The 26998-nt window shown below is 55.6% G+C and overlaps 2 protein-coding genes across 3 annotated transcripts in view; one reads left to right on the top strand and one right to left on the bottom strand.

The window, feature by feature from the left end:
- Window positions 1-8928: 8928 nt before the first annotated feature.
- Window positions 8929-13381, bottom strand: LOC147222496 (protein FAM72A). The gene is made up of 4 exons (XM_086168946.1): window positions 12426-13381; window positions 12122-12199; window positions 11275-11399; window positions 8929-11191 (listed from the first exon to the last, which is right to left on the bottom strand). The coding sequence occupies exons 1-4, from the start codon at window positions 12575-12577 to the stop codon at window positions 11097-11099; spliced, it is 450 nt and encodes a 149-aa protein (XP_086025072.1). The 5' UTR covers window positions 12578-13381; the 3' UTR covers window positions 8929-11096.
- Window positions 13382-14004: 623 nt separating this feature from the next.
- Window positions 14005-26998, top strand: part of srgap2 (SLIT-ROBO Rho GTPase activating protein 2) — a 33618-nt gene continuing 20624 nt past the window's right edge. For both annotated transcript variants that reach the window (XM_086168657.1, XM_086168658.1), the window contains exon 1: window positions 14005-14210. In XM_086168657.1, the coding sequence (XP_086024783.1) occupies window positions 14144-14210 (67 nt within the window). In that variant the 5' untranslated portion in view covers window positions 14005-14143. The remainder of the gene's footprint in view (window positions 14211-26998) is intronic.

Here is a 26998-nt window from a genome sequence, read left to right on the forward strand (position 1 = left end):
AGCGCTCCGGGCCGGCGCCGGCGTGAACTTCATCCCTTCATCTACAGAAGGTCCTGGTTCCACCTGCGGAGGCCCGGACCTCCGGCCGAGGCTCTGGCACCGTGCTCTCCACGTTCCTTCCTGGGACGAGAGCAGCGTCCTGACTTTGAGTCGCCCTCTGGAGTGGAAGGTGCCTTTGAGCGGCGGCCATGCTGGCGGCGCGATGGGAGGGTCGGCAGACGCCTCGCCGCAGACGACCGCCACGCAGCACGCATGTAGAACACATGCACGCATGAACACATGCACGCATGGACGCATGCAGATGAGGCTGATGAGGGGCAGCCATGACGACTTAGACCAGTGATGCGCACACACACACACACACACACACACACACTCAAAATATTCCGATCACAAAGACACATTTCTGGTTTTGTGAGATCCGGCCGTTTGCTCGTCGCCATGCTAATTTCAAATAAAAGCAAGTGATTTTATTCGCTGGCGCCGCAGAACTGCCCGGCTGGCGGGTTACCATGGTAACAACTTCAGGGCCTCGGGGACCGCAGGCCGACCCCGAGCGCAGAGTCCGCAGAGTTCGGGTCGAACCCGGGGGTGTTGAATGAGGTGAAATGACAGCAGTAAGAGTGAATCTAAGGCGAAGCCGTGGAGCAGCAGAGAAGAAGCGACGCCATCGGACTGAAGAACCCGGAGACATCAGACCGGCTTCCTCACAGGGCTGTACAAGCAGCTCTGGCCACCGCGAGCTCTCAACTGCAATAAAAACCATCAGGAAGCAGTCACATATGCCGTCCCCAGGCTTTTGTACACACACACACACACACACACACACACACACACACACACAGCAGAAGCAGTAGATCAAGGCATGACAATAAATTCATTAGAGTGGCTCAGCAGAGTTTATAAACACGCAGAGATGTTGTTTACAGCGTGTGACTGGGCGGTGGGGGGGGGGGGGGGGGCTCCCATATACACACTGTTTACACTGAGGGGGGGCGAGCGGGGGGGGGGGGCAAGGGGGGAGCGGGGGGGGGGGGGAGGTCCCTGAGTGTCGTGTTTTACAGAGCGAAATAAACATCCAATAAAATAAACGCCACTCTGCTGCCATGTTCTTCCTGGGACCACTGGGGGGGGCAGGGGGAAGAAGGAGAGGAAGAAAGAGAGAAAGAAAGAAAGAAAGAAAGAAAGAAAGAAAGAAAGAAAGAAAGAAGCTGAGGATTTATTTAGTTTGTCTTCTTCACCTCATCGGTTTGTGTTTCTCTCTATCTCACACACACACACACACACACACTGGAGCAGTGTATGCGTGTGCGTGTGTGTGTGTGTGTGTGTGTGTGTGTGTGTGTGTGTGTGTGTGGAGGTCCTGGTGGGGCTGCATGATGGAGAGGGTGAAGGCAAAAGGAGGCAGAGAGGAAGTGAGGAGAAGTGACGGAGGAAGGAGGAGCGGGGGGGCGATGGGACAGCTCAGACTGGGAGAGCTCACACAGACCCACCCTGGATAATGTCTCACTGACATTTCCACTCTCACACACACACACACACACACACACACACACACACAGCCCCCTTACTGCAGACGTATGGGCAGAGAGAGGAAAGCAGGCTCTTCTCAAGAACTCAAGGTCACGACCCCAGACAGGTTCACCGCTCCCTGATCTTCAGCTCTCCTCTGCAGCCAGAGTCTCACATCCAGTCCCAGGCTTGGTCCACACACACACACACACACACACACACACACACACACACACACACACACACCCGTCCCGTCCCAGGGAGGACAGATGTGTGCAGGCAGCCTCCTCCGTGACTCTTGTTTCAGGAGCCGATCTGAGCCGGGCCCTCGGACCCTCTGCAGATCCAGGTCCGGCCCCTGAAGTCCACCAGGTCTGACGAGGCACCGACGGCCGCTGCTCATTTGGAGCCAGTCCTGCCCCCCCGCCCGGCCTCCTCGCCGGGCCCTGAACACACCGCTAACCTGATCAGCACCAAGACAAATAGAGGGGTGATTGCTTCCCTGTGGCCCATCTGGATTCTCTTAAGGTGGTGTGTGTGTGTGTGTGTGTGTGTGTGTCTGTGTGTGTGTGTGTGTGTGTTTGTAACAGGCTGCCACTTTACATGGGGTATTTCAAACACACTGCTGACATGCCGACCAATTAGACCCAATCGCTGATGTCGGCCCGACTGCTCTCTCCTGTCAATAAAAAACATTTTGGTTGGGGCCCCCCAAACCCCTCAAACCCCCCCGAACCCCCCGAACCCTCCGACCCCCCGACCCCCCAACCCTCCGACCCCCTGACTCCCCTGACCCCCGCCCAGCCTCGTGAAGGCCTCCTTCTCTTCTGACATTCCAAAACAAAAGCGGAAACCATGGAGTGATTTTGGTGGTGGAGAAGGTGGAGGGGGAAATGATCTTGTTGGTTCGTGTGCGTGTGTGTGTGTGTGTGTGTGTGTGTGTGTGTGTGTGCCTGTCCACCCAGGTGACCACAAGGACGTTCATCCCTGGTGTTTGCAGAGCTTCCGGTCTCAAAGCTGAGAACCGCCACCTTTCCGCCCGGCGCAGCATCGAAACAAGAACAGGATTTCCACCTGCTCCCCCTCCGGCTGGAGACCCGGAGCACCACCGCCGACGTGAACCTCAGATCCCAGGAGGCTCCGCACCATCACCAACATCACTGGTGTTTATTCTGGGAGACGACACACATCTGCCCCACCTTCCTCCTCCTTGGGTTTCTAATAGTAAGCAGAGGTGTGGAGGGCCGGGAGCCGTCCAGACAGCAGGACAATAATAACTCTGTTGTCGCCACAGATACACACTTTCCTTTCTGCCAATACACACTCTGCATCTGGCTTCTGTTAGCCGCTCTGTGTGTGTGTGTGTGTGTGTGTGTGTGTGTGTGTGTGTTATTGTGGCTGTATAAATGCACTCGCCTCGTCAGCTCCTCCTGTCCACCCTGGAGGACAAAGAAACCCCCGAAGACGAGCCTCGGGTCGCCGAGGAGCCGACCTAAAGCAGCGCCTCAAGGGTTAACGCTGTGTTCTTTCAGGCCGATGTTTGAGAGAGAGGAAGAGAGAAGGGAGGGAGAGAGAGAGAGAGAGAGAGAGAAGGGAGAGAGAGAGAGAAAAGAGAGTGAGAGAGAGGGAGAGTCAGTTTGCCTTTGCCCATGAGTGTGCATGGCTGAGGAATGCCCTTCCCACTTAGTGCAGGGGCCCACAGTGGGGGCTTCAGAGAGGGGCTGTGTGTGTGTGTGTGTGTGTGTGTGTGTGTGTGTGTGTGTGTGTGTGTGTGTGTGTGTGTGTGTGTGCTCATGAGCCAGTGGGAGCTTAGCAAGGGGCCCTGTGTTTTGTTCTGTTCCACATCAATGGGACATCAAGCCAGGTTTGGGCCTGACAGCACCCGGATTAAAGGTTTTCTACCAAACTCTCTCTACCCCATCCCCCCAACACAACTCAGGAGAGCACACACACACACACACACACACACACACACACACACACACACACACACACACACACAGAGAATGGGCTAAAAGGGACACAATCTTAACTCTTGGAGTACTAAATAATTGTAATTTGCAGGTGGCTACAGGCAGTAGGACAGATCCCTCCCAATATGTGTGTGTGTGTGTGTGTGTGTGTGTGTGTGTGTGTGTGTGTGTGTGCATACAGAACGAGGAAACCTAACTCTCAGAAGACAGTGGAGCACTAAAAGCCCTTTGTGTGGGAGGAGGGACTGAGCCCCCTCCTGACGGCGCTGCTCCACACCAGAGCCGCTCCTGAGGGCAACCAGCAAACATCCAGTCTGGAAGCAGTGCTTTCTGGAACAAAGACCGGGACCGAGACCGGGACCGAGACCGGGACCGGGACCGGGACCGGGACCGGGACCACATGACATCAGCGGCACGTCAAAGCACAAAGCAGCAACAGGTACAGCGCCGAGCGTCATCAAGCTTCCTTCTGAATGCAGTGGCGGCAGCATGGAGGATAGGAAGGACCAGCGTGGAAGGAGACGTGTTAAACAGCGTGCGTGCACACGTGCGTGCGTACGTGCACACAGCAATGTGGGGGCTGCTATTGAAAACTTACACACACACACAATAATCAATACATGCCATTAACATAATAGGCGCTCGGCCGCTGCGTGCACAAATAAAATCACTCTTCATCAGGCCAGATCTCACGCACAGCCGTCGGCACACGTCACCAGGGTGACATCACTGGACAGCCCATAATATTCCCCCGGACGTGAAAGCCATCGGTGTTTGGTGAGAATTACTGAATCCGGGGCATTTCTCTTCTTCTGGGCTCCAAACTTGAGGTGCAGCTCTAAAGTTGGAGCTCCTGTTTATAACGGGGGTCCCCGAGTCGCACCTCGCCGGGGTTCAGTTTCCTCGGCTCGCCGGTCGGCCGCCGCCGGCCTCTGGGATCTCAGTTGCAGTTTGTGACGCGCAGCGGAGGGGGGGGGGGGGGGGCAGCGGGAGGCCTAGAGCCCCGGGGGGGTCACGCCTCCACAGGACACTCCACGAACAACAAACCAGTTCGATGGCGGCGGCCGCCGAGCCCCCCGAGCCCGGGCGCCGGCGAGCACGTGCACGCCGGCTGCCTCGGCTCCCCCGTGACTTAATTAGTGCTCTGTGATTCTGCACATTAGTTTAGTGCAAAGGAACAACTTCCACAGAGCTCCTCTCAGGAGCCCTCGGACCGGGGCCACCGCAGCACCTCACACACACACCTGCAGCCCCACACACACACACACGCACACAGCTTGTTTTCATCCCGTCCTGGTTCTGAAACGGACCCTGGAAGCTTGGCCCTGCTGGCCCCGGCGGCCCCGGCGGCCCCGGCGGCCCCGGCGGCCCCACTCAGACGCAGGGTTAAGTGATCGCGCACATATAAAATTGATTTTGTTCAATAATTGAAGGATTTGAGTGTTCTGATGAAACATGTCCTCCTCGATTAAAGGAGTTTTTCCTTAAAGAGAATGAATGGGTGGTTTATCAGCGCTGCCCTGCTCACCCGCTGGAGGAGGAAGGACGGCTTTGCCATGAATTCTTCAGGTGTCATTAATATGCACAATCAGCCAAAGCTGGACATTCGCCTCGAGTCTATTATGAGGAGATGACCATGACAGACTGCGGCGCCTCCCGGATCCTTTATCAAATATTCGATTCCCTCAGAAGATGAAGGTGACCTCTCGTGTGACGGAGGCCCCCCTGGGCCCGCCGGCCGTGCGTGACGCGGTCCAGCCGTATTCTAAGGGAAAGGGTGAATTGTTATTTTGGCCTGCGCGCCCACCGGACCCAAAAATAACACCACGTAGCTTTTGGAGACGGATTTAATCGCAAAACTTGGAAACAAAAAACAGGAGGCTAATTTAAGGAGCAATCCTCTCACGGGGTGGAGGTGTTTTATTTGGTGCGACGTAAATAAAGCTCTGCTAAAAAGGGATTCTAACTGGGACGAGACAAACGTCATTTTAAACACCGAGCACACGATCCACGCCTCCATTAACGGGACGACTGCGCCCTCTAGTGGTCACGAGGCGGAACTGCACGGCGCCCGAAACCCCTCAGGAGCCACGAAGAGAACCCGCAGGTTTCTGAAGGAAGACAAAAACCTCCTGGACCAAGACCAGGACCGGGACCAGAACCAACAACAGGGACATCAAAGTGTATCTGATGGTCGCTCCATGAGTCTCAGTCACAGCCCAATCCGGTGATCGGCCTGAGGAGAACCAGTCAGCTGGTGAAGTGATCAGGATTCTGGTCGGCTTATTTGGCGGTTTTTGGAAACGATTTGGGGGAAAAAATTGAGGACAAATTTACAACATGTGTGCAGGAAATTGTATCTAAAATCTCTCAATTAAAAAATGTAAGAAAATAGGCCATTGAAGAAAAACTAAAATGGACAAGAAAACACTGGAAATACTGAGACTTTGTCAAAAACCATTTAACGCTGGAAAAAAAAAAACACAAAAAGGAAAGCATTCAAATAAAAACACCTCCCAGAAGGCCATATTTCAATGCAAACATTGTCAGATATCTAATGTGACAACAAGGTTGAAAATACACAACCAAAAATATCAGAACGTTTCATTCCATACAGTAACATCAAGGGCATATTTTTAACACGCGGTCGTCACTTCCTGGGAAATACGTCACTTTCCGTCAAAGAAATCACCAGTAAACTTCATGATTTCTGTTTCACACATAATGTCTCGCTAAAAAACAGCTTATTTCGCACCAGCGTCAAGACGTTCGAGTGCTTCGGTCGGCCACCCGAGGGGATCTCAGATTGTCGAAGGAGGCCCATCAGCAGCTGCTGGCGCTGCACGTGTTGACCAGAGGCAGCGGCACAATCATCTCTTCCACTGAGCCGCATACTGAACCCGCCTGGCTGCCACCACATCCATCCCATAATAGTCAGGATAAGGCCAGGAGAATTCATTATCATTTATGTTTTCAATCCATCAAATCTTCCCGTGCTTTATCCATGATGGGTTCATTGCAGAGAACAAATGTATCCACAGGGATCAATAAAGGATAAATGATTACCATTATTATTGTTATTATTAGTAGTGCCACAGGATTATAGGCCCTTGGAAGGGTTCGGCGGGTTTGGGGGACGTAAGAGGCAATCTGAGCTGACCTGGAGCTGCGAGCGGGGTTTGACCCAGAACCATCACCAGCCAATCAGAGCCTCCCGTGGACGGTCCAGTCTGTGAAGGTGCGCATCTCCGTGCTCCACGAGGCCCGACCCTCGGGACCACAGCAGTCACAACCCGGCCGGCGCGTTCACTCCGGCAAGAGGAGGAGAGCATCGACACGAGTGCCTGCTGCAGACTGGCTTCAGTGCTCCAGAGTCTGCCGGTGGGCTCCCGCAAGGAGGGCTGCTCTCAACACGCCTCCTCCACGAAGGTGTGAGAGGCTGAAAAGCCCCTGAGAGGCTCTACAGTGAGGCTCTGCTGCCATCTAGTGGCGGGGACACATACTGCATCCCTCTGGCCTGCAGGGGCTTGGAGACACCTCAGCAACCTTCCTATGAATCCAAAACACGTGTGTGTGTGTGTGTGTGTGTGTGTGTGTGTGTGTGTGTGTGTGTGTGTTAGCAAGCGAGCGAGTGAGTGAGAGAGAGCTGCCCAGGACACACAGCTTTATCTGTCTGCAGAGGGACATTAATGGTAACCAGGGTGAAACGGGGACTTCACAGAGAGGAGGTCCCCTTTGTGACGTCACCACAGCGCAGATACACAGAATCACCAGGTTGAGATGTTCCTCAGAGTGCAGGAGGAATTCTCCGTGTGTGATGACGTGAAGACCGAAACACCCCAAAACCCCGACATGCTATTTTGGAAAATAAAAACCTTGCGTGTTTGTTTGCTGCTCTTATCCTCCCATCCAACCATCAGCCCAAACATTTCCAGACGCAGCCTAAGATATGACACGCAGCGTGGAAGCACTGCCACGGCTCCTGCATCAGCACTGCACGTCGAAGGAGCATCTCTGGCACACGACTGACACCTCAAATAACCATCACTGGAGAAAAGAAAACCATGGAGAAGGCCGGGGAGTCATTTTCCATGAAGGTCCGAGGCCGGGTCAGGATCAGCTGGGACCCAAAGGTTCCTTAGACACTGGGTTTCAAGCAGACACATGCTCTGTTCTAGAAACACACACACACACTCTAAGCCCATATACACACAAATTTATAGTATTAGGACAGATCTTCTAACCTTGCAGGGACGTCCTCCTGATGGAAAGGTAAAAGTCTTAAGATGACTTTGGCACAGATACAGTATATCTGCATATTCTTAAGCAGAATTCATCGGTCTCGTCTGGTGTGTGTGTGTGTGTGTGTGTGTGTGTGTGTGTGTGTGTGTGTGTGTGTGTGTTGTGGATGCCGTGCCTCTCCAATGAATATCCCAATCAACCATGTTAAATCCAAGGTGTGCCTTTCACTGACTCAACAAACGTGGGTTTGAATAAAGATGGGAGGCTCAAAGTTGCTACAGGAACCATATCAGGTGAGGACAACCTGAACGGGCTTTGTGTGGGAAAGGTGGAGCCGACGCTCCGGAGGACAGGAAACGTGTGAAAACAGGACCGACCGCAGCTATTCGCTCCTGTTATTACAACCAACGCCTCCCCGTCTGCTCGGGCTGCAGCAGAGGCGGAAAATGGCGGAAAAGAATGTCTGTAGAAAGCCTCCATGCTCACTCTGGAGGGGTACCAGATTCCTTGATGCACGCGTGAACGGCGACCTCACACAGCCAAAGACCACAACGCGCCCCACAGCGGCCACACACACACACACATACACACGCACGCATACACACACGCACACACACACATCTTCATGGAGGGAATCCCAGCGTCAGCAAACACGTCATCAGTTAACTTTTCATATGTACACAGCTTGAGACCCCCCCCCACACACACACACACACACACACACTCTCTCACCCCATGAATACAAAGCATTGACATCAAGTTATCTCCTCTGCAGAGAAACAAAGAAGTGCTACAAAAACAATTTGATATTGTGTCAAAACAACACCCTGCTTACTCACTGGGTTTTCCAGGAGCTCTCCCAGCCTTGCTGCAGAGGGCCGGTGCCTCAGCTTGGCTGCGGAGGGCCGGTGCCTCAGCCTTGCTATGGAGGGCCGGTGCCTCAGCTTGGCTGCGGAGGGCCGGTGCGAGGCCGTCGGCCAGGTGGCGGCAGGTGAGCGGGCGTTGGACGAGCTCCCAGACTGTGTCCGGCTCACAGGGAAGCCTCGGGCTCCGGCCGTCCTCCTCCTCGAGGCACAAACATCCCACCATCCCAGGCTCGGCCTGTTTGGCCCCGGAGACGACCGGGGTCACTCGACGAAAAGCGTTTTTTTAGTTTGACCTCCTTTGTGACAGTAACAACCAGACAGCGTGGCTCTTTCCGTATTTGGAAAAGAAAAAGATTTATTCATTTAACAAGCATACAAAACAACCAATCAGATCAGTTTTTCTTCCAAACTACCGACAGTTTCAGTGCAATTCCAAAATATACATCTTTTCTAAGCAGGGCGTGTTAATCCAAGTGATGCACGGCAGAAAGACAATTGTTGGTTCTCTCTGATTACGGGTTGACCCTCGTCGCAGCCACGGGAAGCTCGCGAGCGGTACCTACATGAGGTAAACCTGTGCACCAAATTTCATATTAAATACACAAACAAAAAACATAAGCACTACAGCACAATACAACCAGTGCATTTGTAAACAAAGTCTGAAAATGAAAAAAGATATATATATCTCTCTATATATATATCTATATGTAGATCTAGTATTTGGTCTGTGGATTGAATAAATAGCTAGCTGTGTCTTTGCAGTTCACCACACAGTCAGTACTGGTTGTGCAGGTGCAGCTGACTGGCAGTTTGACTAAAGCTCAACTTGATGAAAATCTGGACAAGTTCTCACATCGCTGTTTGTTTTCCAGTCAAAGGCTCTGGAGCAGACGGTGCTGGAAGCCCAGGGAAGGTTTGGGGGCCACAAAGAAAACTCCCATTCCTTCCAAACCAGAGCGACATCCTCGCGGCGCTCGTCCCCCAGCAGACTTGAGGTTTGTGTTCGTGACGACGAAACTGCAGGCCGAGACGAAGGTCTGCCGGTTCGGGAACGAGCCGCCGCCAGAAAGCATCTCCTCGGTCCGCCGCTTCACCGGAGCTTTGTTGTGAGCGATCGCACTTTACCTAAGGCCGATACTACGGAGCATTATGAGATAAGACGAACTTGATCGAACCCCTTGGGGGATCAATAAATTATGTGAGTAGTTAGTCGGGGAAAGTGACAGTGTAGGGCAAAATGACACCAGGGTAGCTGCCAATAAATACTGATTAGAAGGGCGACCCTATAGAGTCCACCGTCTCCTTCTCTTTTGGTGCTACAATTACGCTGCTACGTAAAAAATGGAAGATTTTTCTTCAATAAAAACAACAGCACAACACATGATTTCACCGCCGATTTTCACGCGAGCCTTCATTTCGTCGCAGAGTTAAGGCAAAGTGCGATCCTGTTAATATTCACTCTTACGTTTCAAAACACTTGATTGGAGGATTGATTTTAACTGTGAGCAGAGGGGAGCGCTAAGTTACCTGCTCAACCGCTGTGTGCGCGCACGCCGACCGCTGGGAGTACGTTAGAAGGTATTGACACGCCGCCACGGTCGGCAGCTGGCTGAATGTAGCCGCGGTCGTCAGGTCACAGGCGTGTTAAACACTGTTAGCATGTCAAAGCGGATCACTGACAAGACTGCGAAGGCCACCCCTGTTCAATCTGCCGTTAGAAGCAAGGCATTCATAGCGTAAATACGTGATTTCGTTTCATACCGGGGAGTTCAAAAATCATCAACGCTCAGTCAGCACCCAGCCACACAGGAAACACACAAGCGTCCGGACGTGAACTGCAACGCCGTTTCTGCTAGTCGGGGCACGTCGGACGTGAACGGTCCGACCGCCATTGAAGAGAACGGAGGCATATAGTCGGGGGAGCGGCTTGGAAAACGTACAGCATTTACCCACGAGGTTGACTGATCAGAGCACGTGGCCCGAGCACCTGGGAGGCCCATCTGAACCAAAGGCTCACAGGGACTCTGACAAAAGAAAATTTAATGAGATATGTGCGGTTCAACACCGGCCACGTGTGGTTTGATAGCCCACTGCAAATATGAAATAAGAGAAAACAAAGTGTCACAATGCATGTGTCTGTGCTTCCGACAGTGAAAGTGAAGGGAAGGCGTGGTGATCGGTTAAAGAGTAATTCATCACTTAATGATGTGGGGCGGAAAGCAGCCGCTGCGCTGACCCTCGTGAGGGGTCTTTTTGGCCGGCGTCGTCGGTCTGAAAGCGGAGCACCCGCCGTGACCTCGGAGGTCCGGGCGTGGCAGCGGCGCGCCACCGTTTAGGACACAAACCGACGCGGTGCAGAGGCGACGCTTTGCCCAGCGTGATTGAGTGCTAAATTACCCTTTAAGGCTTGGTCTTTTATCTCAGCATGATTTGTACACTCCCAAGGATCCGCCTCTCAAACACCGCCGCCACGCCGGGCTTCTCCGGGCGTCCGTTTTCATCTCTACCTAATACACTCCTCCTCTGAGGGGCTTTCCGATCCCTCGTCCTCGCTGTCGTCCAGTTCGGGCAGGTCTCCCCACAGCAGCAGATTAAGACCTGGAGAGACAATCCCATCGGTCAGCCGATCTCAATTTGGTCTTTATCTTAAACGCCTTTCGTCACCCGGAGCTCGTATTGACCTGTGGCGTCCAGTCTGTTGAGAGTAGAAACGGCATCGCTGTTGAACATCCAGAAGTGGCCGTTGTTGCAGGAGAGCAGGCAGGGTTTACAGGGGGCCACAACATGGTAGCCCACAACATTACCGCTGGGACGGGGAGGGAGGCAAAAGAAAGAATAAACGGGCGTCAGCAGTTTGCTGTGAGCACGTATGAAAAGTGCTAACTCCACCGGGGGGTTCTATTATCCAACGGATGTTTGTTTTCTACTTGTATACGACAAAGGGACGGGAAGGGGAGGGGGGTCATACAAAAGACGGTTAACAACATTCAACATTTATCAAAATAAAATGTAAAAAAAAATAATAATAATAATAAAAAACGCTAGCTTAAGATCGTAAATAAACGTCAGATTACAAAAGCTAGGTTTAACAATAAAAAATGTTAAAACCGAACGGACGAGTCAGCAGCCGGACAGGAAACGAACGAGCGGCTATTTCTGAAACGGAGGTATTTTGAAAGAAAAACATTTCTTTGGTGTGGGTTTGAGCAATACCTTTCTGATATTTCGTACACTTGTAATTTTCATAAATTAGAGGTTTTGCCAGCTCCGAAAAAGCACATTGTGATTTCAATCTTTCATCAACCAGCCCTTTATACTTTATAAAAAGTAGCAGCGTAAACAATAGGTCTACGGAGCTACCTCCTTTCTTGTGGTTACTTTATATAAACTTTTGTTAGCTTGTGTTTCCCAACAAAAAAACGGATGAAATAGGAAGTTGCTGATGCAGAACATAGACATAATAACAATAATACTTGTGATAAATAAAAGAAAAGAAAAACCTACCGGGTAGCGGGGAAAGATACTCACCACTGGAGGCAGGCGATGTCTCTCAGCTTGCACTTGCAGCTCTCCGTGGAGTAGCAGCTGGCCACAAAGTCAACCGTTCTTGGATAACAGTCCACGAAATGGGAAACAAGTAAAGTTACGAAACGCTCGGATAAGTCACCCGATTCGCGGCAGTCGCTTAAAATCTGGTGTTCGGGGTTGTTCTCTCCGTAATCGGAAGGTTTCAGGAGAGCTGGGCCGGCGGTACCTCCAGAATATTGTCTTGGCAACAGCGGCGTACACAAAAACAGCAGCTAGCATGAGTGCTGGCGCGATTAGCACCTACCTATTGGGAGGAATATCGGTGGAGAACAGCTCGACCTCGGTGTCGGCCAGAAGCACGGCCTTCATGCCTCTGGTGCAGAGCAGGCTGTCACAGAAGACGCAGTTCACCTGGGTCACACACTTGTTTTTGAAATTGGCGTTGGACGTAGACATGGTGGTCCGGGGGAGCTGCCGCCCTGTCCGCAGCCCGACGGCGAGTGCAGCCGCGGAGACCAAAACAAAAACAAACAAAAAGAAAAGCAACGGCGCGGTTCGCTGTCCGTCCAAATCGAGGACGATTAACGGTTATCACTTGAACGTCACCCCTCGCTCTGACGTCGCCCTGCGAACGGCGGCGGTCCCCGGTCGAAGTAACGGAAGGCGGCTAATGCTAGCTCCGCGAACAGTCGCTCGGGATCGAAATGCTCGGCCCGATTTGTTCGCGTCTTAAGACGCTGCGTGGAGAAAACAGTCCGCTCGGTGTCTCGGAAACTCCGGGTGTCGGTCGATACTTTGTGACCTACGACTTTCTCGGCATTCGCTAAAGGCTAACGAGAAATCTGTCAGCTTTGTTTACAGCTTCCTGGTATTTACAGCCACTTCCGGAAACTATCTTTAAAAGACCCCGGACCCGGCTCTGATTGGATCGGCGCCGCAGCAACGAACGCCATTGGCCACTATCATGGCAACGTCATCATTTCATTGGTCGTCAAAGTCCGGGTGACCAGCCCACGTTTGAATCTTCTGGAACCGGATTCGTCCGTTCGCCTGTCACTCAAGTTTCTTTTCAATCCCGGAGTGGGAAGTATGGCGCATTCACTGACTTTAAGAACGCGTCGACATGTCGTCGGAAAACAGAAAAGCCTCCGACGGAGACGATCTGGCGACCGCAGGCACGCCGGGGCAGGACCTCCCTGTCCCGGAAGACGGGGGCGGGGCTGGCGGGAGTCACGGGAAGTGGTGCCTGCCCTCCCGTGCACACACACACACACACACACACACACACACACACACACACACATTTGGAAACCCGACCTTCCAGACGCAGCTGGCAGATTCCATATCTGCATCTGCAGGCTGTGCGTGGACACCACCGTTCACCCGTTTCCGCCCCCGCCCCCCGGACCAGGCCGAATTTTCACAACAAACACACACAAAAAGCGCGGCTCTCCGCGGGTCCTGCTCCCCCACGCTGACCGAGAAGTTGCGAAAGTTTGTAAAAACTCCACGGAGATCCGTCCGGACACGTCCACCCCGAAGGGATCCTCTGCGTGCGCGGGGAGCGGAGCGGACCGGCAGCCGCTCGGTTCCGCCTCTCACCGACTCCAGGAGGAGGAGGAGGAAGAAGAAGAAGAACGGGAGGAGGCGGAGGGAAGGAGGAAGAGGGGCGCCTGGCTGAAAAGATCACTTTAAACAAGCGGACCGACCGCCGCCGGACGGAGAGCCGCCGCGCGACAGGAAAGCGTGAAAAGTTGCGGGCGCGGACCGCCGAAGCTCCCCGGCGTGCGGGGGATGAGCCCCCGCCCCCGCACTCCCCGCGCCCCCACCCACGGCCGCCCCTTCGGGAGGCGGCGAAGCTCCAGCCGCAGCCGCCGCGCCAAACTCACAATGCGCCCGGAGTGAACAGGCAGGAGGACAATACCGACCCCGCCCGGACCGACCCGGACCCCCCAGGACCCCCCAGGACCCCCTAGGACCGAGCGGGCCTCCGCAGAGGGGGTTTCGAACCACAGACCAGCCATGACGTCTCCGGCCAGACTGCGGAAGGACAAGGAGATCGTGGCCGAATACGAGACCCAGGTCAAAGGTACGCGTCCACGCGTGGGGAGGGAATGGGGGGATGGGGGGGGGGGGGGGGGGGGGGTCCCGGTCTGCGGACCCGGATCCGTTTCGTGCTTCTACCGAGCGGGTGTTTTTTTTTCCCCTCGCCGCGGCGGCCGTGCCCGCGTCCCGCCGTGCGCGAGAGTCTCCCAGCCGCTCGGCCGGATCGATCGGCGATCGAGCGTCGGGATCGTGGGCGGATCGCGGGGATCCGTGGGTCCTCGGCCGTGTGATCGCTCGCTTTGACGGCTAACAAAAGGCGGAGGAGGAAACCCGCTCCGGCCCGCCGCGGCCCGCGGCTCCTCCGGGGCGACCCGCCGCGGGACCCGCGTGGACCCGCGTGGATCCAGGGGAGGCCGGGGCTTCGGCGTGGAACAAGGCAGGGCGTTTTCTCGGCGCCGTCTCCGGCGTGTCTGCGCCCGCTGCCGCGCGCCGCGCCGCCGCCGTGCGTGTGCGTGTGCGCGCTTGAAACGCGTGTTTTTTTTTGTTCTGATTTCTGCATTTTGACGCCTCGGCCTCCTTCCACGGCTCGAACGGCGGCTTCCGGTCGAGGACGTGGGAGTGGGGCGCGGGGGGGGGGGGGGGGGGGGGGGGCTGCGTGTGACCCCCGTTGGAGAGGGACAACCTGTCCGTGGGTTTGGGGTTCTGGCGGGTCTCCACCACTGCAGAGGAGACCCCGCATTTAACGGGTCACTGCGCGCGCGCACACACACACACACACATCCACCCCAGTGTAGATCCAAGGCAGCAGACCTCCAGCATGATCCTGACAAATAACGAATAGCCGATGGATGATCTCCTCTGTATGGACCTCCTGGTGTCCCTCTATGGATGGAGATCTTCACTCCTGCTCACTTCTGGCTCAGGAGTGAAGGAAGAGCTTCCACCAAGAGGAAGCTGGTGTTGGAACCGGCGACCCGTCGACAGCGAGCGGGTCGCCCCATAGCCGCCTCCTCGTCCTCTCCTCTCCTGGAGGACATCGGACCCTCCTGGTCCTCAGCTGGCTGAGAAGGTTCTCTGTTGTGGTGTGAAGGCTTCCTACCTTCTGTTTGTCTCCTTCGTGACATTCTCCCGCCGTCCACAGTTCTCCACTTTTCTTCTCCCCCTCTGCGGTGACCAGGTGTCAGGGCTGCCCAGGTGTGTGTGTGTGTGTGTGTGTTGTCTGCCTGCCCGAACATGTAGCTTCATCACTGACCAACTGTCTCCATGCACGTTGTTGTTATTTTGTTTAGTTTCTACCTCTTGGACCTGCAGTCCATCTTAGACCCCCCCTCAGATCCCTGGCAGTTCACACACACACACACACACACACACACACACACACACACACACACAGATCAGAGAGGCGTAATGGAGCCACAGGAAAGGTCTTCAGAAGCTGATAGCCTTCTCTGCAGCATCCTGGGGAGCAGGAATGTACCTCACCTTCTGGTGGAGCAGCATGGGGGGCAGACTGGTGCTTGGTCTTGGAGGAGCCCTGGTCCTCCTGTCCACAGGACCTCCACCTGACTTCACAACGCCGCGGCTCATGTAAAGCTAACATCTCAGCGCCGCCATCGCTTCCTCCGTCCTCCTCTCACACACAGACAGTGCTTGTACTGGCAGATGCGAAGAATGTCCCTGCTCCTCAGGAAGAGAGGTGTGTGTGTGTGTGTGTGTGTGTGTGTGTGTGTGTGTGTGTGTGTGTGTGTGTGTGTGTGTGTGTGTGTGTGTGTGTGTGTGTGAGAGAGAGATAAAGTGTGACTGAAAGTTCAAAGCGTGCAAATGAGCAGACGGGAGAAAGAAGGAGCTTCTCGGCAGCTGATTGGGAAGGTGTTAGTAGAAGCTCTGGAAAGTTCTAGCACAGATGCAGGTGGTCACGGGTGGACTTTAGGATTGAGCTCATGGTCTGCAGTCAGAGGTCTGGTCCTGAGGAAGATCTCCTCAGGCTGGGTGTTTAACGGCGTTGGGACGGAGGTTCGGCTCGGGGAAATATTTGACGGACGATTCTCATCGCAAGTCCGTGGAGTCGTTCGATCTCCGAGTCTCACCCCAGCGGGGCTCTTGAAGCACGCTGCTCAGTGATCAGTAGATCCACGGCCTCCTGGAGATCTCTGCGGCCGCCCCGCCGGTCCTCGGACTGCTCATGGTGCCGGTGGACGTCAGCGGGCCGCTGTTTACCCGGCAGCCAGTCACACAGATGATCCGGCCTAAATGGCGTCTTTCAGCGGCAAACAATGGAAAAGGTGGTGACACAGCAGAGGGTTTGTCTGCCTGTGTGTGTGTGTGTGTGTGTGTGTGTGTGTGTGTGTGTGTGTGTGTGTGTGTGTGTGTGTGTGTGTGTGTGTGTGTGTGTGTGTGTGTGTGTGTGTGTGTGTGTGTGTGTGTGTGTGTGTGTGTGTGTGTGTGTGTGAGATGTGCTGATACTGGTCTCAGTGCAGTGAGTGTTTGTGCATTAAGTCCATGAAGTCATCTGAACGTGCACAGGAACGTGCACGGGGACAGAGGTTGGAGAACTTGGGCTGAAGGTCCATCTCCCTCCCTGGATGTTCTGTGGTTCTCATGGTGTTTGCTCTGGATCCCGGCGGTGTGGCAGGACCTCTGCCCCGGCGATTGAAAGTTCTCTGGGGAACCAGAACCAGGTCTGATGATCCTCATTCTGGCTCGGCGGCTCCTGGAAGGTCTTCACAGCGACACGCCGCAGAGCAGAACAAGGTGTGACTGTCGCCATGGACCTCCCGTCAGCAGCCGGCCAGGTTCTGCTCCAGGTTCTGCTCCGGGTTCTGCTCCGGGTTCTGCTCCGGGATCCTGGTCGGTCCCTCCGTTTCAGGCCGCAGAGCCGAAGCTCCTGTCTGAGATTTCCACCCGTCGCTGTGTTTGTTTGTTTTAACCTGGAACCTGTTTGCCGGCTTCGGGTTGAACACGGAGAGACGGCGTCACGCTTCTCGGGGCGAAGCGGACCTTCTCGGAGCAGACGGTGCCTCCTCCGGAGGCACGCCCAGGTTTCTGTTTGCTCTCTCAAAGCGGTATCACAATTGTGACGTGAAGGAGCGTCAGGCCTCCTTCCGCAGCATCCAGAGCGAGCGAGCCCGGTGGAGGATGTTCTCCCGGTAGAGGTCGGTCTCCCGGTGGAGGACGGTCTCCCGGTAGAGGTCGGTCTCCCGGTGGAGGTCGGTCTCCTGGAGGAGGATGGTCCCCCGGTGGAGGACGGTCTCCCGGAGGAAGCGTGAGGCGCCTCTGAACCCCCTGAGCTCCGTCCTCCTCCCTCTCAGCCCTCTGCTGTGTCAGTCCTGGCTGCAGATCAGTGAGTCCGGACCTTTGTGGAGGACGCTGCTCTCTTCCTTCCGCTGTGGAAAGGGGAGCCGAGCAGGATGAGGGCACGTGCCTCCAGACTTCTCCTCGGACCCGTGCAGACGTGGGGCCTCCAGGACCCCAGCAACCAGCGCTAGGAACCTGGCGTGTTTGCAGACAGATGACGGAGCACGGAGGAGATCAGGGGGGTCAGCAGGACCTCCTGACCCTGCAGAAGGTGTGCTGGAGGAGTGTGGACGGACATGGAGCCCATCAGGCAGGGGCGTGTGTCTGTGTGTCTGTGCGTGCACTCACACGTGCATGTTCAGCAGCTCGCCGTCCAGAGAGCTGGAGGAGAACCGAGGGCCGGGGGGGTCCGTACTCTGAGCCCTGCTAAATCCGCTGACGGGGCTTTAAATAATCAGCCAGGAAGGATGTCGGTGTGAAACCGGGATTCGGGAGGGGGTGAACACACACAGATTGTGTGTGAGGCTTCCTGTTTGGGCACATCTTCACGTCTGATGAAGAATAACACTGTGTGACCACTCTGGGTGGGGGTGGACACTTGCCCGTGGGGGTAAAAGAAGTTATTTTTGCAAATGTGAGGCTCCGGCTCCGTCCGATGGATAGAAACGGGGCGGCGTGTTCTTCCGTGGCTGTACGCCTTCCTTCTGTCTGTGCAGCTGCATCAGACACCACCTGCCTGGAAACACCCTCAGCCCATCGCCATCACCTCCTGCCCACCGCCATCACCTCCTGCCCACCGCCATCACCTCCTCCCCAACGCCATCACCTCCTGCCCACCGCCATCACCTCCTCCCCAACGCCATCACCTCCTGCCCACCGCTATCACCTCCTGCCCAACGCCATCATCCCCTGCCCACCGCCATCATCCCCTGCCCAACGCCATCACCTCCTCCCCAACGCCATCACCTCCTGCCCACCGCCATCATCCCCTGCCCACCGCCATCATCCCCTGCCCAACGCTCCAGCGCTCCACCGCTCCAGCGCTTCCTCAGTCGTCATCATTCGGAAGAACGACTGCAACCCCTGACAGAGAAAACACCAGCAGCCATGTAGATGTTGAATCCAGTGCCATGTACCTTTACCTCCTGTGCTGGGCAGGGCTTGGAGGGGCACATGATAGCACTGGCCTGGAGGAGCAGACACTCACACACACTCACACACACACACACACACACACACACACACACACACTGCAGTATTTTATTATGTCAGAGAGGCTTTGGACAGGGAACAGGGAAATAAAGAAACAAACATTTGAAGAAGAAAAAAATGCAGGGGTCGGCAGCATGCGGGTGGGGTCAGGGGTCAGAGGTCAGAGGTGGGCCTCCGGATGGTCGCTGCTCACTGGCGCCAGATGTTCCAGGTGCTCTGATTGGCCCACAGATGTCCTGCCTTCTCTGGCTCAACCTGAAGCTCTGCCTGCCTTCTCAAGTCGGTCAACTGGAGACTCACATTTCAGGTGTGTGTGTGTGTGTGTGCGCGTGTGTGTGCGCGTGCGTGTGCGCGTGCGTGCGTGTGTGTGTGTGTGTGTGTGTGTGTGTGTGCGTGTGTGTGTGTGTCAGGCTTAGGATGACCGCAATGAATGAGTCGGTGCCGTGTCCCAGTCAGGGCTGCTGTTTGGCTGTTTCATGAAAAGATATGACATCAGCTCCAACCATTGCTAAATGGGTGGTGTGTTCAGATCCAGCTCATGTGGGCGCACACACAGACACACACACACACACAAAATGAGTCTGGCAGACTGCGTGGCCGGTGTCTGGGATAATGGTGTTGGAGGCGACTCACTCGCCTTCTTTACTGTTATTCTGGGACGAGGAGCGTTCTGGAGGTTCAGCGAAGGTCTGTGTTTGTCTTCAGCCGAGTCGATCCGGCGGCCGGAGCCAGTGAGAAAGAGCGAGAACATCACGGGAGCTCCTGGTTGGCTCCGGGCCTCCACCCTGACCCTTCGCTCCAGAGGTCACAAGGTTGTCTCGGTTTCCATGTGGAAAGGCAGGATCCGCTGGACTCGGTGTCTCTTATCCTGGGTCCAGATGGGATTGGGGGTCGCTTCAGAACCGGCTCATCTCTGGAGGCAGATTTGTCGGTTTGCAATCTACAAGGGCCTGGAAAAGATGTCGGATGTCCGTGCGGCGATTCCTTTTGCAATGGGTTGCCAGGGTCGCTCTCCGCCTGCGCTCCGTCGACCCAAAGCGGTCCGGCGTGAACACGGCCCAGAACCGGTCCGGGCCAGACCTACATCCGCCCGTATCAGCCCGGGTTACCCCGGAGAGCCGTTAGCGGCGAGCTAACTACCCCTCGCTTCCTCTGGTCCTTTTCCTCACGGTTTCCTCTGGCCGGCCTCGGCCCGGTAAACAATCAGTCCATTGTGAGCGGAGCTGCTGCTTTTCCACTCTGGTGTTTTCCTTCAGCCCTCCTGCCCTTGTTCTCCCTCCTGTCACTCAGCCTCCCGCCCCGCCCCCTTCTCACAGCCTTGGATCTTCAGGACGTTCACCTATCGGGTGTCCGCGGTTCAACAACACACACACACACACACACACACACACAGATACCCCCCTCCCCCCAGCTGTAAATAAACAGGCGAGGCCCGGTGACCACCAGGGAAATGCGTGCGGTGCGGAGGTGGGACGGCGGAGGAAGCAGGTTGTGTGGGGACAAGAAGGAGGTCCTCTGCTCTTTCAGCAGCACAGTAGAGGAGTAAAGCAGCTCCTGCAGCGTAGAACCTCCGCCCTCCACATCTCCACATCCCCCCATCAGCAGCCTCTCCCTGCACCCAGACTCAGTTGGTTGCTAGGGTTACTGAGTTGCCCCCATTTTTCTGGGTTTGTGAGGAGTGCAGGGAAAATGAGAAGGAATAATGTAGATTTGTCTTTCCCGTAGGGTCTGGCTAATCAGGTTACACCGACACACACACACACACACACACACACACACACACACAGAGTAACAAACTTGTGTACTTTTGCTGTGCAACCCTGCTGTCATTGTTGTTTTGGTGGGTGATTGTGCCACTATTGTTTTCTTGTCTTTGGTGTGTGTGTGTGTGTGTGTTTGTGTGTGTGTGTGTGTGTGCGTGTGTGTGTGTGTGTGATTGCGAGAGCAGAGCTGTTTAATTCAGGGAGACTCCAAATTGTTTCTGCTGATTGTTGAGAATAATGTAGCTTGTATTTGCGTTAATAACCATCAGGCTGCAAAGCAGGGTAAATGAGCGGTAACAAGCTGTTGGGGTGTGTGTGTGTGTGTGTGTGTGTGTGTGTGTGTGTGTGTTGGGGGGGTACTAGCTAGGGGGGTTCTGTGTTTGACAACTTTCTATGTGTGTGTTGGAATCAAACAAATGGCTGCTCGGTTTCTCCACGTTTGGGTTCGCACCTCAGCTAATGTTGTTTTAATAAAGCCATTTATCAACCTCTCTTTGCTGAATCTGCATTGCGTGTGTGTGTGTATGGTGTGCGTGTGTGTGTGCACGCACGCACGCACGCACGCATGCACACACACACACACACACACACAGCCTCTCGATTCATCTCTCCTCCTGCTTCATGTGTGTGAGGACACAGTGTTCTACCCCCTGGTTGCTATGAGGATGCACCAATTCTATTTTAGAGGCTCCCAGCATCCATGATGGTGGAGGTCTCTCTCCCAGTGTGTGTGTGTGTGTGTGTGTGTGTGTGTGTGTGTGTGTGTGTGTGTGTGTGTGTGTGTGTGTGTGTGTGTCCAAGCATTATTTAAAACCTCTCCAATGTTAGAAGCCCAGGTCCCTCATGCCTCCAGCCTCTGTGTGTCCCCTCTCCTTTGTCCTCCACCAGGACCAGGCTCCAAGTGAAGCCCAGGTCTCAAAGCAGGCTCTCTGAGACGTGACGTCTTAGGATTCTGATCCAACCAACCACTCGGAGCCCTGCAGCGATGGAGAGAACCTGCTCGGACACTGGATGTGGTCTCACACCCTTCTGGCTCCGTCCACTCTGTAACAAGCACGAGAGACTCTTGGTCTGAAGCTAAATGCTAAAAGCTATGGTCGGTCCAGGAGCAGAGCGACACACACTCCACACACAACCACGGATTACCACATGACCAGGGGTGTGTGTGTGTTTGTGCGTATGTTGGCGCCTCCCAGCCTGTTGCGTCAGGGTGTGTGCGTGGTGCTCAGATGTCCTCCTCGTCCCGTCGCAATGGTGGAACACTCTCCTGATGGTGGAGTGTGTTCTCCTCAGAGAAGTGTGTGTGGCGTCAGTGGGCGTCCCGTGCACGAGGGTTCCTCGCGATCTGGGTGAAACCCTCCTTCGGAGGTGCCGTCCTCCCGCAGGTGGTCTCCTTCAGGCGTCTCCGCAGCCAATCACCTGCCTCCGTCCGACCTTCTCCGCTCATGTCAGCCGACGTCCAGTCATGTTTGTTGCTGTTTGTGGCTCCCGGCTTCCCGGCCCGTCCGGTGCCGCCGGAGCTGTGTTGGACCCTCCGGTTCTGCCAGGGTTCAGCCTCGTCCTGCGATCTGCGGGAGATGTCGTCTTCCCTCCCGCACGTTGAAGCGTTACCGTGGGAACAGGCGGCTTCTCCAAGCGCCCGGGGGTGCGAAGCGCCGGCCCGACAGCGGAGATGTTTCCACACCGGTGCAGAACCCGCTCACCTCTGGTCCAAACCCCACCTGGTGATATCTTGCCTCCTGGATGGACTCGCTGCTCTGCAAGCGGAGACGAGGTGTGGCTTCTCACCACCTCCGCGTGTCTCCAGCACCTGAGTCCTGATGGCAGCAAGAACTATTTAGATATTCTAAGATGAGCTCAGAACGAACGTTCTTCCATCCCATAATCTTTGCATCAGTTAGCTGATGTTCCCCCCCAAGCAGTCCCACAGCCGGGGTTCTCCTGGGCCGCCTGTGTTAGCCTTGTTAGCTTGTAGCTGCAGCGAGCTTCGGCCTCCGTCCAGGAGCCTTTGTTTCAGAGCGTCAGCAGAAACCACGTGGTCCGTCCTCCTCCTGGACGCCTCCTCGCCGCGGGCGTGGAGATCCAGGGCATGACTCACGCCGCCCGACGCCGGCTCATTCCTCTTTCACGCTCCTGGTCAGACTGTATTTTTCCCTGTTTAGTGGCCACAGTGCGAACCACATGACGGGACCCCAGAAATAAATCTCTGAGGAAACATCTCCACCCGCCTCCCTTTAACAGACGCCAGGACCGGCCCGGGTCGCCTTTGGACTGAAGATCCTCCATGTCCTGATCTTGATGGCGCGATTCAGCCGGACGTCCGAGTCTTTGTTTGATTCAGGAAAATAACAGGTCGACTTATTTTCTGCAGCCGGTGCCTCGAGATGTCCTGGTATCTCTGCAGCATCAGAATCAGAAAAAGACTTGATTGTCCCAGAGGAGCCTCAGGTGATCGTTGCTAAAGTCCCGTAGCTCTGCGGCGGCTGTGGCTCAGTTGTTTGAGTTGGCGCTTCGATTCCAGATGCTCGTCTTCATGTCCGAGTGTCCTCTGACAAGACGCCCGAGCTCAGCGTGCTAACAGTCTGTTTGCCGGAGCTTCTCCGGGACGGCGTCTCAGGTGGCGAATCTCTGCGAGCAACACTTGAGAAGCTCGACTGCTCAGCCAGAAAAGCCGTGCGCCGTCCCTTTGTGACGATCGCCAATCATCCGTCAGCGAGAATCAGAATCCTGCACAATCGCTCGCTACTTTCCATATGTTTATTGTCAGGAACTGTTTTTCCTGAAGGGGGGATCATGGAGATCTTTTCTCCTCCCCCTGCAGGAGTGCAGACCATGTGCGTCCTGCGCTGTGGGACACACACCCCGCTCAGATTACGGCCTTTGCCTCTCCCCTTTGCACCCCACCCCCCCACACACACACACACACACACACATTCCGACTCAGTCCATGTGCTCCAAGCAGAGTGGAAATGGGAACATCCCTCCGCTTGTGCGTGCCCGCACACACACACACACACACACACACACACACACACACACACACACTCATTCCTGTTGTGCAGTGGCCCGTGCACAGCAGGGGTTGCTGTGCAGCGGAGTGCCGCCTTCCTCTTGTGTTCTCCGTGCAGAGACTTGTGTGCATGGACCAGATCCCCTTGACTTGTGTGAAGCTCCGGGTCCAGGGCCGTCCTGTCGGACCGTCCCGGCGGCCGCCGCTCGGGCCCCACGTGCACGGCAGCACAGGGAGTCTCTGTGCTCAAAGGTTGCGGTGGGTGGCTGAGTGTGAGCGGGGCTCTGGTCACGTGCCGCTGGAATGCAGAGGAGCGGCTTCCCCGCCGCCACAGCGGCGGCCGGGTGAATCACGGCGATCGCATTCGGATCCGCCGTCACGCGGAAACACGCTGACAGAAATACCAGTGACAGCACTCTGGGCCCGGGGAGCAGCTCACCTGGTCGAAGGGCTCGCGGCAACATAGAATTCTCCTCAAGTTCAACTGCGTTATTCAACCGCAGTAAAACAGAAAGATTTCCTCCCATCTTTAGAGGGGAAAGCAGCGCAGGAGGACGCCTTTGAGGTGACCTTCTGGAGGTCAGAGGGGAAGGCTTGGACCTCCCGGAGCAGCGGGCGGGGGTCGCCAGGGAAGCACCGTCCAGGAGAGCCGCTCCTGTTCTCCATATTTAAGAACGACCGCTAATGAGCTCACAATGGAAACACGGCGGTGGAAGAATAGATTAAAACGATTTCTCTTTGGCGGGGGGGGGAGTAATGCAGCCATTGTATGAGGCCGACACTCCGTGGGGATTGTTTCCAGGCTGTCTTTGTGAGGCAGGACGGCCAGGACGGCGTACAGTGTGTGAGTCAGGTCCCGGCCCGTGTCCCTCTCCATTGTGTCCCACAATGGCCCCCCCTGTGCTCCCGGTCCCATGCATTGCCGTCATAGCTCGCATTCTGCACGCGGCGCCGGGGCCATTTTGTTTTCATGAATTATTTTGTTGTCTTTGGTGTGACGAGGAGAACGTCTGTCTGATTTGGAGCCGGGTAGGAGAAGGGGGCCGGGGGGGTAGAAAGGAAGGAGGCGGCCCTCCCTTCGGAGAGAGAGAGGGAGGGAAGCGAATGTCGGGGAGCCGCAGAGCGAGAACAGCAGGACTCTCCGGATCAAACAGGCTTCCTCTGCAGATGGAGGGGGAAGCAGGGAGAGGAGAAACAATAAACTGCTGTAATGACAAACCCTGGTCTCTGCTGCAGTGCTCCCGCCTCCCCGTTTGGACAGGTGTGCTTCCCCCTCCTTCACCTCCACCGCCGTCGCCATCAACCGCCGCGCCTCTCGTCAGGAAGCGTGGACGTTCCCTCCAAAGCAGAACCCCAGTTTGCGCCGCAGAGCGCCGGCTGTTCCTCGGCCGGCTCCTCCGAGGAGACATCAATAATTCAGCGGCGATCCACAGAAAAGCAGCGCTCGGCGCAGCATTGCTGTTGTTTTTCCTCGCCTTCGTCTCCTCCTGGTAGTTTCCTCACAGAATTTATGGTCCTCCCCCTGGACTGTGTTCATACCCGGCCCCGAGCGGCCATCTGTCAGCTCAGGCCGACGCCAGAGAGGCCGGCCCGACGCGCAGCTGCGGGACCCTCGGAACCGGCGACCCAGGAAACGCGTCGCCGTGGTGACGAGGAAGACCGGCGGTCCAGGCGGACCCGGTCCTGCCCGCTGAAGTTGGCCGTGCTCTCGGTTGTTGGGGGCCAATATCTATCTAGGCCTTTTTGTGGTGAGCAGGAAAATACCGAAACTGTTGGGCAGAAAATAAAGCCTCCTTTAACATTAAACGGCAGTCACGTCTGCGCGAAAGGATGGATCGCACATCATCGGCCACGGCAGGTTCGGAAAATCGTCTGCGGGGGGGGGGATGCCGAGCAGGCGCTGTGTTACTGGGCTCTCCACCCGTCTGGAACAAAGAAGAAGAATAAATAGGCCACCTTCCTCCAAGTGCTGTGCCTGTGAGGGACTGGAAGGGCCTAGAGGCCTTCAGTGAACCTCCTGCAGGCTTCAGGACCTCCCATGTGGCTTCTCTGCAAGCCAAGATCCAAAAGTAGGACGGGAAATCATAACACTATGAATACTTTCAATGAGGTATATTGATGTGTGTGTGTGTGTGTGTGTGTGTGTGTGTGTGTGTGTGTGTGTGTGTGTGTGTGTGTGTGTGTGTGTGTGTGTGGTTCCCAACAGGATGTAGTTGTAGCCTAAATCTGCAAAGTTCTGTGCATCCCCTCTGCTCGGCACCATGTTTCCACTGGCAGCTGAGTGAGTGAGTGAGTGAGTGAGTGAGTGAGTGAGCGAGCGAGTGTGTGTGTTTCCCTCCTCACACCCCCCCCCCCCATCAGCATAGTTGTGAGGAGGCCATGGATCTGAGCAAAGAGGAAAAGGTGTGGCCCGCCCACGCTGAAGCACACTATTGTGTTAAACCTCTGACACGTCCTGCCTGGGCCGCACACACACACACACACGCACACACACCCCGTGCACAGTGCAACACATGCTTCATGGAGTCACTGACCCTTTGATCCACTCCCCGTCAGCCGTGGTGGCACGTCGTGATGGTGGTGCCACGGCCGCACGTTATGCTGTGGAGATAGCATTGTTTTCCTTAATCTTCAGGAGGCGCCCTGTTCCCATGGCGACAGAGGGTCTGCGCCGGGATGTCAGGAGGCGGGTGTTATTATTTCTTCCACTCTGATGTTCCCCGCTCTACATTTCACAGACCATCCTTTCAGCTCGGAGTTAGCTTCCAGCAGACGGCTCTGGCGTGGTCATCTCTGTCCTGGCCTGGGAGAATCTATCCGGCCTGCCATTCATTCATTCTCAGCCAATCGGAGTGGACGGTTGGGCGAGGGGCGGGGCCACAGGGGGCTTGTCAACCACCTAAGATCTACGGAGAGTCACAAATACACCTGCTCGTGCACGGTCGCGGGAAGATTGAGAACCCGGACAGAACCCAGACAGGAGAACATAGAACGTGCTCCTGATCTCCTGGACCATCTGAAGGCTGCGTCCTCAGTCCATCCGGATCCAGGTGCCGACCATCAGAATGTGTGTGTGTGTGTGTGTGTGTGTGTGTGTGTGTGTGTGTGTATTCTCAAGCTGACCTCAGGTGTGAGGTTTACATCTTCCATGAAGCCCCTGTGTCCCACTGAAGCTGTGGATGCCTGGAGAGGTGGTTTGTTTCCATCGTCTCTGCGGCTCTGCAGGAGGCTTCTTGTTGTCATCTGAAAATGCTCCTAAGTCCTGCGCTAAAGGAAACACGCAGCCTGACTGCAGAGGACAGAGATGTTTGGGCGACCCGCTCGGCCCGCTGGCGAGACATGAATGCGATGCCGCGCGACCATCGGCGGCGTGTGAATGCTGTCCAGGCCCGGCTGAGCGCGCCGATTTGCGGCGGGAAGCCGCGGCCAGGGGACCCTCCCACCGGCCAATCAGCTGCAGAGGGGCAGCGCTCGCTAACGGAGAGCAGAGGAGCGGCTCTGCCGGGCGCCGCTTCGCCTCAGTGGGATGAGATCAGCAGATCCACACCTGGT

This window comes from Fistularia commersonii, chromosome 21 (genome assembly GCF_037954325.1).
Source record: "Fistularia commersonii isolate RoL2024-O1a breed Wild chromosome 21, RoL_Fcom_v1.0, whole genome shotgun sequence".
Classification (NCBI taxonomy): domain Eukaryota; kingdom Metazoa; phylum Chordata; class Actinopteri; order Syngnathiformes; family Fistulariidae; genus Fistularia; species Fistularia commersonii.